The sequence below is a fragment of the Cervus canadensis genome, chromosome 6, assembly GCF_019320065.1.
Source record: "Cervus canadensis isolate Bull #8, Minnesota chromosome 6, ASM1932006v1, whole genome shotgun sequence".
NCBI classification, from domain to species: domain Eukaryota; kingdom Metazoa; phylum Chordata; class Mammalia; order Artiodactyla; family Cervidae; genus Cervus; species Cervus canadensis.
In genome coordinates this window covers 72,581,297-72,594,332 of record NC_057391.1, presented here as the reverse complement: position 1 = coordinate 72,594,332, position 13,036 = coordinate 72,581,297, and the positions used below count along the sequence as shown (strand labels likewise).

General features: G+C 36.4%; 1 protein-coding gene across 6 annotated transcripts in view; it reads right to left on the bottom strand.

The window, feature by feature from the left end:
* Window positions 1-13,036, bottom strand: part of FUT8 (fucosyltransferase 8) — a 314,622-nt gene that overhangs the window by 117,791 nt on the left and 183,795 nt on the right. For all 6 annotated transcript variants that reach the window (XM_043472310.1, XM_043472309.1, XM_043472307.1 and 3 more), the window contains 2 exons: window positions 939-1,054; window positions 660-822 (listed from right to left, as the gene is read on the bottom strand). In XM_043472310.1, coding sequence (XP_043328245.1) covers window positions 660-822; window positions 939-1,054 — 279 coding nt within the window. The remainder of the gene's footprint in view (window positions 1-659; window positions 823-938; window positions 1,055-13,036) is intronic.

Below are 13,036 nucleotides of genomic sequence, written 5' to 3'. Positions count from 1 at the left end.
AACTAAATGGAATAGCAATTAACAGAATGCTCCTTTTTATCAAAAACTTATTAACCTTTCTCTAGAAATCTTAAAAAGCTGCTGAAGTTTTCAGTGTTTCAATTCAAAACATAACTGCCAGCCTCAGTATGTGTTCCAATGAATGTACTGTAATGTAAACTGCACACTCCACTTCACATGTCAGTTGTATAACAAGGAGATTTAGGAAGATATTTTAATGTATTGCTAGCTGACTGAGCACTACCTTTGGAGTTTAGTCAGGGCATAAAGATTTCTAGAAAATCATTTAAAATAATATTTTCTGGTGATGAACTACATTCGGTAATTATCGTCCATTGAGCCCTCAGGCACTCTACTGCTTCTGAACATTCAGTTCAGGTGCTCAGTCGTGTCCAACTCTTTGTGACCCCATGAACTGCAGCACGCCAGGCCTCCCTGTCCATCACCAACTCCCGGAGCCTACCCAAACTCATGTCCATTGAGTTGGTGATGCCATCCAACCATCTCATCCTCTATCGTCCCCTTCTCCTCCTGCCCTCAATCTTTCCCAGCATGGAAGGTATCATTTACCATTCAGCAGGGAAATTAACAAAGGTTCCCATTTCCCATTCTTAGATTATAATCTTTACTAAGTCCCAAATGAAATGTAAAGGAAGTACCTTTCATGATGTCCCAAATCTGACAGAAATTCATCGGCATGTCTTTGGAGTTCATTTCCTTCTAAATTCTTTAATTTCTTCAACTCACTTTGTAAAAAAAACCAAAGTTCTTTAGCTCCATTTTCAATCCTCCTCCTTAGGATTTCATGATCCTTCCCCAAACCTGTTGTCAAGCAATGGAGAGTATTAGCATTTCCAACATTCCAATGAAAGGATGCTTTCAATTATTTGTACTAATATCAGTATATTGAAGAGGAGAAACAATGTATGATTACCTACCATTTCTAGTTTGTTTCTTATAATTTTCAATCTGTTCTTTGGCCTTCACAAGCTGCTCTTCTAAAGCACGAATCCTTCCTGAAGCTGGTCCCTGATCAATGGGGCCTTCTGGTATTCTGTAGTTCAAGGAAGAAAACGTAAACATTTAGCTTATACGTTATGCAAGAAAATACATGCTTACTTTGCTAAAACATATTTATTGGTAACTCTAGAAGTCACTGGACCATAACACATATTAGAAGTACCAAATGAAATTTTCCCTCCAAAGGTAAGGGTAAGACATAAACACTGGAAAGATACTGAACACAGAAAAAAATAATCTAGCTCAGAGATGTATGATCTTTGAAGAATTAAGGAACCTTTAGAACTGTCACCTAAAAACTCATCATACTACTCTGAATAACACCATTAGTGCCAAAGTGATCAATTCTTTCACTAGTGTTGAGAACAAAGTTGAAGGAGAGGGTGACAAAAAGCCTTAAAAGGAGTACAAAAGCATGTAATTGAAAATGTGTCTATGTTCAAATATCAAATGCAAATTATTTCTAAATTAATCACAATATCAGGCCACGTAAACCTGTGCTCCAGTTCATGAACTTATAACCTTAGATTACTAAGCATTGGTTTTACAAGGAAGGGAAAGACAAGAATAGAAGATGAAGAATACCAGAAAAAACACCTGACGGTTAATGTCCTGTTTATGTTGGGAATGAAAACTACCAGTCAACAATATAAAATGTTGGAGCATAGCAGAGGAACTCCAGGATTTCTTGCTTATATTATCAAACTGTACTTACTTCTAACATATTTTGTTTTTATGTGACTTTTGACAGTATTCTATACTCCAATTTTGCCATAAAAGATATTCACATCCTAAGCCTGGAATCTGTAATGCTATCTTAGGTGACAGAAAACTGTATGTGTGATTCAGGATCCTGAGAAGGGGAAATAGGCTTGGATTACCCAAGTGAGCCATAAATTGTAACCACAAGTGTTCTTATAAGAGGGGAGTAGAAGGAAATCTTATTACAAAAGAGGAGAAGGTCATGCATATTACTTTGAAGATGGGAGAATGGGTCATGAGCAACAAATGCAAGAAAGGCATCTTTAGGAGCTGGTAAAGGCAAGGACAGATTCTCATCTGGAGTTTCTCTAGTGAATGTGGCCACACAGACACCTAGGTTTTGGCCCCATGTAACTCATTTCTGACTTCCCAAACTGTAAGAAAATAAATTTCTAATATTTCAAGCCAAAAAGTTTATGGTTATGTGTTACAGCAGCAATAGGAAACTAATACATACACACATATTTACATACATATATACAAATATGCATATATACTTTTGGAAAAATATTGAGAAGATTAAAAAAGGGCTGATTTTTTTCTTCCATAATCTATTTAAATGAGAAAATGTTTCTAAGTAGCTAGCACAGTGTCTGTCAATAAACCTTATCAGGACTACTGTATCTGGGCTCAGTCATTTTAGAGATGAGCTATAACCTGGGATATCTATTTGTACCATCGCAATCATTCCAGGAAAACAATTTTTAAACTATACTTGACAGAACTTAAATTTATATATCAACCTGATGAAAAAAGTAATTTAAAACTTTAATACCTTTTATAGTATTTTTATATAACAGATAAAGCCAAATTAACTTCAGAATGAATGCTTAGTAAAGAAGCTCTTGTTACAGTTATAAAGAAAGAAAGAAAGTGAAGTTGCTCAGTCGTGTCCGACTCTTTGCGACCTCATGGACTGTAGCCTACCAGGCTCCTTCACCCATGGGATTTTCCAGGCAAGAGGAGTGGATTCCTTCTTTAGGGGATCTTCCCGACCCAGGGATCGAACCCGGGTCTCCTGCATTGCAGGCAGACGCTTTACCATCTGAGCCACCAGGGAAGCTACAGTTATACTGGAGTAAATAAAATATTCTATAATTTCACATGAAATTATATGCATTAACACTGAACAGAAGCAGAAATGATAGTCATCCACTAATCGTGAATGTTCCAGGCTACAGAATTTGAATTTAAAAAAAAAGCTTCATTTGTATACAAACAACAGAATAATGGTAAAATGAAGAGAGTTGTTAGGTGCACAATTACCCAATTTATGAGCACAAATACGTATACATTCATAAATGAGGCATTTCCTGGTACATAATTTTTAAAACTTGGCTCTTAATCGCTTTCTGAATTAGATGGCTGGTTTGTAGGAATTAATTTGAAAACAAAATAAAATTACCACCTCTTGTAATTTATTATGGCAGCAATATACCATAGGATTAGGATGTCCTTTTCCAGAATACATTTTAGTGATACAAAATTTCAGTCAGTTGAAAGATATGTCCAGGTTCTTCTTTTTATCTCATTTCTTCCTACTTTGATGGAATAATGTTAGGGGAAAACAGGCATGAAAAAACAGCATAAAGTCTTTTCAGCAGAGTTCCATTAAGTATTAAATCCCATCTAATTCTAATAGAACAGAAAATAATTAGTGATTTATATTACATTATTATATGTAATAATGTAATCCAACTATGGATAAACTATAGATAAAGAAAAGTAATAGAGAAGTCAGTGCAAAAAATGAACACAATAAGGGCTTTTCTTTCCAAATCCCATACAGAAAAGAGTAAATCTGTAAGAACAATCTCTTCACCTGAATATTTAGGTAATCGAATGTTTTATTACATTCACTGTGCAGAAAGATATATAGAATATCTTCTGGCCAAGATGAAGTAACAGAGGTCAGATTTATCATTAAGCCTGGAACAAGTGAAAACCCAGGACAGAGAGGCCTGGTATGCTGCAGTCCATGGGGTCGCAAAGAGTTAGACATGACCTAGCGACTTAACAAGTGAAAACCCAGATAAAACGTATGAAACAACAGTTTAATAAAACTGGAATCTGGAGAAAGATGGAGGGCAAAATAGGTGATTCTTGACTTCAGTACTACTCAGGGAAAGAGTAACTAACAACTATTCACAGACTAGATACCTTTTTGAAGATCCCAGAACGAAAGGGTGAGTATGAAGTATCCCCCGCAACCATAATAACTGAGAGAAAGAGCATGAGAAGAGCAAGAGGAGTGGTTTCACTCTGACCTCCCCACCCCCAACCCCCAGCCCCCAGCTCAGTGCGGGGCTGCCCTGATGAGATTCCCTGGGCCTAAAGCTTCTCCTGCAGGAAAAGAGTGTAAGAGGACATGAAGCTTCCCCAGCATTCCAGATGCTTCCTGGGAGGCCCACTTAAGTACTTCATGGGGACTATTAGGAGAATCAGCTAAAGATAGAGAAGGAGGACGGGGCTCACAGCAGTCAGTGTGCAAATCTTGGCAGACTGCATTCCTACTAGCAGTTGGGCCTGAGCTGAGATCCTGACCAGCAACTCTGACCACTTGCAGAGATGAGCTTGTGACCCCAGCTGGTCTGGGAATTTGGTTGGCAGTTCTGCCTGGTTGGTTCCTCAGCCAGAGGGCTGTCTTGGAGGAGGAGCAAATTCTAGGGCTCTGCTGATACAGGGAAGCAAGTCAGCAGCCCTACTCAACTGCTGAGCATAGCCTTCAACCCACCCTTCCCCCCACCTTGAGCAGAAAGCCTGGCCTGAGACACTAGGCAGTCACTTGGCACATCCTATGACCACCCAAGCAGGGAAGAAAGTCCCTGGCCACATGCAAGCACTGAGCACAGCCTCCAATCTCATCCAACAGTGAAGACTGGCAAAAAATGCCAGGCATTGTGGGCAGCCATGAAGAACATCCTATGGCTACTTAGGAGGAAAGCAAGTCAGTGGGCCCACCCAACTGCGAAGCCCAGTGTACTGCCAACCTGACCAGGAAGGCTGGCCAGGTACCTCAGGCAGCCACAGAGACCATTCTGTAGGTCTGTTCAAGCAGAGAACTGAGTCAGAAGCACCATTCTACTGCTGAACATAAGTCTTCAGCCTCACAGGTGACCAGAGACCCTGGTTTCTGATGCCCGTCCTACATGCCCATTCAGGCGGATAGCCAAGCCAGCAGCCCTGCCCAACTGCAGAGCATGACCACTGGTCCTGTCTGACTGAGGAAGTCCAAAGAGTGTCCCTCAACAGCTTTGAAGCCTAGCCCCTGGTACTGACTATGTGGAGATCAGCCTTTGGCGCTGTATAGCAGCACAGCATAGCCTACAACCCATTCATTTGCTGAGCATGGCCTCAAAACCCACCCAGTTTGAATGCCCAGGTAGCCACCTCACCTAATCACAAAGCATAGCCTATGGCTCCACCCAACCAGTAAGCCCAAAAAGCAACCCCTCAGCCGCTGAGCATAGCCTCCAGCTCCACCCAGCTGTGGGGTACAACTGGCAGCCTACCTGGCCAAGAAGCCCAGCAAGAGACTGTCAAACAGCAGAGTACAGACAAGAGCCTCCTAAACTGCAGAACCCAACCTATAGGCCCACCGAGTTTTGGGGCACAGTGTATATCCCAATCTGATCCAGAAGTACACCTCGAGTTCCCGTCTGATCATAGAGCCCTGTGTATGGCTTTAACTGAGTACAGTCTTGCCAAAGGTATCATCAAGTCAGGGGGCACAGCTTGAGGCCCCATCCAACCATGGATGAATGTGGAGCTCAGTGTATGGCCCTGCTCATTCCCAGATTGCAGCCAACAGCACTCCCTGGACAGCAGGCCAGAGAACATGGCCCACAACCCTGCCTGACTAGGTGACCACAGAGCCCAGCAAACAGCCCTACCTGAACGCAGATCCCAGCCAACAGTTCAGTCTGAAAATGCGAAGCCCAGCTCTGAGACCTACCCAAATGCAGAAAAATAACAGTTGCTCTGTCCCTCAACCTCAGAGCACACACAGTAGCCTTCTCTAAATCGAGACCCTGAATGTAAGCACACCTTGTCTAAGGCTGCTACCAGCTGCCCATCCAGAGCTGATTGGTAAACGTCTCTCCCAGCTTAAGTAATCCAGTAAATGCTGGAAAAGAGACCACTTTCTCAAAGGAGAATATATCCACACAAGGACAGAAGGATCATGAGGAATCAGGTAAATATAAAAACACCAAATGAAACTAATAAAGCTCCAATCACTACACCCCAAGAAATGAAGATCTATCAACTGTCTAACAAAGAATTGAAAGCAATCCTCTGAAAAAAATTCAGTGAACTGTGAAAAAACATAGACAGCTAATAAAAATTAGGAAAACAAGGCATATAACAAAACTGTGAATTCAGTAAGAAAACAGAAACCATAACAACAAAAAAAACCCAGGAAACCTAGGCCTGAAAAATACAATGACTAAAGAATTCAACAAAAAGCTTCAACAACAGACTTGATCAAGCAAAGAATCAGTGAACCTGAAGACAGCTCATTTGAAATTATCCAGTCAGAGGAGTAAAAAGAAACAAAAAGAAAAAGAGTGAAGGAAGACTAAGGAAATTATATATTCCCAAAATCAAATTATAAATTTCATAAGCAAAGCAATCTATGATTACTGCAGTTCTAGCAGGAAAAGAAAGAGATAAAGGGGCACATGTATATTATCTAGGGTGAAACAGAAGGCTTATTTTTAAAAATAATATCTAACTCTGGTGAGTTATTTGGACATCTAAATTCACGAAACTTGTAAGTCCCCAAGTAGAAAATCTTAGGGAGTATGATAAGGCTGCGGAATTCAAAATTAACATATAAAGTTCAATGTATTTCTATATTTAGGAAAAAACAATGGGAAATTGATATTTCAAAGCACATTATTACTTATAGTAACAAAATCATGAAAAAATTAAATATGATGGAGTAAAAGAGATAAAATCTGCAAAGTAAAAATGATGAACTTTGCTTAGAAACGGACAGGCCAATTCTAAAATTCATATGAAATGGCAAACACCTAAAACAAATCTTTGAAACACTAAGAAAACTGAAAGACTAACACTATCTGATACCAAGATTGTAAAGTTACGATAATCAATATAGTGAGGTACTGCCATAAAGATAAAGAAATCAATGAAACAGAATAGAATAGGTCAAGGAATAGGACCATACATAGTATGCAAAACTGATTTATTATAAAGTCACAGTAATTTAGTGGAGAAAGAATAGCTTTTACAACAATAAAACTCATAGAAGAAAACAAGAAATATACCTTAATGATCATCAGTTAGGCAAAGTCTTCTTAGATATGACACCAAAGCATGATCCATAAAAGAAATAACTGATAAATCAGACTTCACTGAAATTTAAAACTCTTTATTTAAAAAGACACTGTTAAGACCATGGTGAGACATGACATAGACTAGAAGAAAATATTTGCAAATCTTGTATCTGTTAAAACATTTCTGTCTAAATTATATAAAGGATCCAATCATCAGAATACAACCCAAGTGGAAAAAAAATGAGAAAAGATTTGAATAGATACTTCACACACACACAAAATAAATTAAAAAAACATATAAGCATATTAAAAGATTAACATCATTAGTCATCAGAGAATGAAAGGAAAGCAGACTGTGTGGCTGGCCTATTTCACTGATTATATTTAATGTCATGGAATATGAAACAGGATTTCCTGTAGATAATCTTCATTTCTTATTAAAAATGCCAACATGTTCAGGTTTTCTAATATTATGCATATTTCAAAAATTATAAAATTCTCTGGAATAAAACATTTGAAGAAAATCTTTCAAACATGATGTTGTCCTTCTGATACACAAACATAAGCCATTTTTCACGGAATTCAGTGGCTCTGTTTAAAAACATAAAAATCAATAAATTTCTGCTTTGTGGTTAGAAGATGAAAAACAGTGAATCTGTAGCCTAAGTGATATGACTATACAGCTCTCTCAGATAAAGTAAACTTTTCTCATCAGAAATATATTTAATAGTTCATTTAAAATAGGTTGCCTTTCTTAAATATTAATACTTCCAATGATTTTTCCATGAATGTAATAAAGATCTTTATTAAGAAAAAGAACCTAGGCACAAATAAACAATATTAGGAATGAAAAGAAAATTACAAGCACAGATAAAGAACTTTAACTCATCACAAAATACTACATTTTCAGGCACCTAATGTTAAGATATGGAAAAAAATGACTTCTAGAGGAAACTGAAATATCAAAATAGATTCAAGAAGAAACAGAAATTTAATCAGTAATCAAAAAGCTATTTAAGTAAAAAGACTCTAAGACCAGGCATTTTTATATGTGAATTTCAAAAATATCCATAAAACAGTTATACAAATTTTTTCCTATGGAATATAAAAAGAGAGGAAGTTCCAAACTCCTACTCCTGAAATTAGTATAAAATTGATAGAAAAAATGGTATAAAGGTCAAGAAAAGGAAAATTAAAGGTCAACTAAAAATCTGTTTTCAAAATCCTAAGTGATATATTACCATAGCAGTATTTTAAAAAATACACCATGACTAGACTTTATCAAGAATATCCAGTTGGTTTATAACTAGAAAAGGTACTAATGTAAATTCAATGAAATAACAAGTTAAAGGCAATAATAAAACTACTATCTCAACAGAAACAGGAAATAAATCATTTGACAAAAGTTAAAATTTATCCATTATAAAATTCTTAAGGAATAGAAGGTAAACTCCCTAACTTGATAAGGAGTATGTATCAAAAAATTCACAGTAAAAATCACATTCCACAGATCAAAATTAAAAGTATTCTGTTTAAAGCTAGAAACAGCAGAAGAAATGTCTGCCATCACTGCTCTGTTAACCGCTGTTCTGGAAATCTTAATCAATGCAGTAAGAAAGAGTAAGACTTACAATATAGGAAAGGAACAAACAACTGTTGATATTCACAGATGATATGATCTTTAGCGCAAAAATACCAATATAATCTACAAACTAACTGCACTAAGTTCAAGAAAATTTCTAGATACAGTATTAAGATATAAAAAATTAGTTTAATGTCCCTAAACAATAACCATAAATTACAAAATATATCTTTTAAATATATCACATTTAAAATAGCAAACAAAATGATAAGGAAGGAATAAATCTAAACAAATAGTAAGATATGCATGAGAAACATCAAATATTTTCTGAAGAAGTAATCACAGCCCAAATTGATTGGATATAATTTTAATAAAAATTATAAAAGGATCTTTTAATTGAATGACAAGGTGATCCTAATATTCATATGAATCACAAAAATCTTCAAACAGACTAGAAATTTTGCAAAATAGTAAATGGGAGGAGGATTTACCCAATCAAATTAACTAAACATAATACAAAACAGTATGGTACTGGCAAAAGATCAGATAAATAAATTAATGGAACTTAAGAATAAAGTTCCTGGAGACAGATCGCAACATATATGACAGAGGTATCATTCTAAATTACTAGGGAAAGATAAATTATTCAATAAATGATTGCTTAGACAGCTGGGTTCCTACTTGGAAAATGTGAAAATTAAATAATCAGACAATTAAAACTTTAAAATTTTAGAAGAAATTTTATATTCTTCATGACCTTGGGTCAGAGATGGATTTCTTAAACAAAGTTTTAAAAGCCTAAACCTTAAATCCCAAAGAAAGGCAATGCCAAAGAAGGCTCAAACTACCTCACAATTGCACTCATTTCACATGCTAGTAAAGTAATGCTCAAAATTCTCCAAGCCAGGCTTCAGCAATACGTGAACCGTGAACTTCCAGATGTTCAAGCTGGTTTTAGAAAAGGCAGAGGAACCATAGATCAAAATGCCAACATCCGCTGGATCATCAAAAAAGCAAGAGAGTTTGAGAAAAACATCTGTTTCTGCTTTTGACTGTGTGCCAAAGCCTTTGACTGTGTGGATCACAATAAACTGTGGAAAATTCTGAAAGAGATGGGAATACCAGACCACCTGACCTGCCTCTTGAGAAACCTGTATGCAGGTCAGGAAGCAACAGTTAGAACTGGACATGGGACAACAGACTGGTTCCAAATAGGAAAAGGAGTAAGTCAAGGCTGGATATTGTCACCCTGCTTATTTAACTTATATGCAGAGTACATCATGAGAAATGCTGGGCTGGAAGAAGCACAAGCTGGAATCAAGATTGCAGGGAGAAATATCAATAAGCTCAGATATGCAGACGACACTACCCTTATGGCAGAAAGTGAAGAGGAACTAAGTATCTAAATTATTATCTCAATTATATAAAGAACTCCGTTAAATCTATACGAAAAGACAAACTGATAGAAAAATGTACAAAATAGATGACCAAGCAAACCACAGCTGAGAACTTTAATGATTATTAATTCTAAGAAGTGATCAACTTCAAAATTTTAGTCACCAGGATAATCAAATTAAAACAGGTATCTTTTCTCACCTATTAGAAGGAAAATAATGAAGAGTATAAGATTGAATGTCAGTGAGATATAGAGTAATTAGAACTCTCATATGCTGTATTAGTTTGCTAGGGCTGCCATAACAAAATACCATAACCTGGTAGCTCATACAAAACTATTTTCCTATAGTTAGGAAGGCTAAAAGTTCAAAATCAAGGTGTTGACACGTGTAGTTTCATCTGAGGCCTTTCTCTTTGGCTTGTAGATGTCTAACAGGCAAATAAAAAGATGCTCCAAAATCACTAATTATTAAACAATACAAATCAAAACTACAATGAGGTATGTATCACCTCATACAGGTCAAAATGGACATTATCAAAAAGTCTACAAATAATAAATGCTGGGAATGATGTGGAGAAAAAGGAAGCCTCATATACTATTGGTGGGAATGTAAACCAGTGCAGGTACTATGGAAAACAATACAGAGGTTCCTTGAAAAACTACAAATAGAGTTACCATGTGATCCAGCAATCCCACTCCTGGGCATTTATCCAGAAAAAATTCTAATTCTAAAAGATGCACGCATCCCCAATGTTCAGAGCAGCACTATTTACTAAAGCCAGCACATGGAACCAACCTAAATGTCCATAGACAGATGAATGGATAAAGCAGATGTCGTACACATATACAAAGGAATATTACTCAGTCATAAAAAGAAATGAAATTGTGCCATTTGTAGAAATGTGGATGGACCTAGGGACTGTCATGCAGAGTGAAGTAAGTAAGATGAAGACAAACATATGATATCACTTATATGTGGGGTCTAAAGAAATGATATAAATGAACTTATTTACAAAACAGAAAAAGACTCACAGACATAGAAAACCAATTTATGGCTCTCAAAGGGGAGCAGGAGGTAGAGATAAATTGAGAGTTTGGGATTAACATATACCCACTATGTTAAAGAAAACAGAGAAACAGTAAGGACTTACTGTATAGCACAGGGAATTACATGCAATGTCTTGTAATAACCTATAATGGAGAAGAATCTGAAAAAGAATACACATATATATGTTTTGTGTGTACGTGTGTTTGTCAGTCACTCAGTCTTGTCTCTATGGGCCTCTTTATGATCCCATGGACTGTAGCCCACCAGGCTCCTCTGTCCATGGCATTTTCCAGGCAAGAATCCTAGAGTGGGTTGCCATTTCCTTCTCCATATATATACACATCTACACACACACACACATTCATTACACACACACACACACATATATATATATAACTGAATCACTTTGCTATATACCTGAAATTAACACAACTTTGTAAATCAACTATACTAAACTATATATACAAATATATAATTAAAATTTTTAAAAGAAAAAAAATATTGCTATAAAAATATCAAGTAAAATATCTTTTATTTAGATGAGATTAACCAACATAGTTGTTCATCATCTGCCTAAACTTTTAGTCATTGCTATGCAGGACTAGAACTGCTAAGATCAGATCATTTCACTCAATAAAAAGAATTCTTTTAAAAAGCAATCTATAATATATATTATTGCCATCTTGCCAATAAACTACTAGGACTACCATAAAGTTGGACCATTTATAAATATGAACTAAACTGGCTGAAAATTAGAATTATACTCAGTAACTCACAGATGCTCATTTTTTGTATTTGTCTGTTGGTTTTTTCAGTTAGAATTTTAAATGGGCACTCACGAGACTAAAATATTTCCAGCAAAACCACAAAAAATAAATACATTTATTCAAATGTCAAGCTTTGTCAAATTAGATAGATGGAAGAGATCTATCTATTCAGAGAAAACATCATTTTATTCAAATGAACTGCTTTTGTGGTTATGCTTATTCATTTTACAGAGTATGTAAAAACATAAATGGAACCCAAAGATTGGTAGAAGGGTCAAGCAACAACATCAGTTTTAACAGAATAATCACATGGGAAAATCTGGATTGAAATTCAGCTCTAAGATACTGTGGTGTCAACATTAAGTGGGTCTTAGGCTCAATTCTCCAAGGAAATCTGTGACGATGTTTATTTTGACAAGTGAAATAGAAAGTATAAACTAGACCATAGTTTCATTATCCAGCAGCCAAAAACAGAACAATCTAGACTGATAGTTGTCCCTGCTCACTTCAAATATGAGAAAAGCATCCTTGTTAACAGAAAGAATTTTGGGCAAGATTTACAAATCAGGTTAAACTGAGGGAGTGGAAAAAGATATTCCATGCAAAAGGAAATCAGAAGAAAGCGGAGTAGCAATACTTGTATCAGAAAAAAATAGATTTTAAAATAATGACTGTTACAAGAGACAAGAAAGGATACTACATAATGATCAAAGGATAAACTCAAGAAGATGACATAACAATTGTAAATATAGATGCACCCAACACTGGACTTCCCTGGTGGCTCAGATGGTAAAGAATCTGTCTGCAATACAGGAGACCTGGGTTTGATTCCTGGATGGGGAAGATCCCCTACAGAAAGGAATGGCAACCCACTCCAGTATTCTTGCCTGGAGAATTCCATGGACAGAGAAGCCTGGAAGCTACAGTCCATGGGGTCACAAAGAATCAGACAGGACTAAGCGACTTAATACTTCCACACTATGAACCCAACAGAGGCGTACCTTAATATATAAGGCAAGTGCTAACAGCCATAAAACGGGAAACTGACAGTGACACAATAATAGTGGGGGATTTTAACACCTTACCTACACCAATAGACAAATCATTCAGACAGAAAATTAATACGAAAACACAAGCCTTAAATGACATATTAGACCAGAG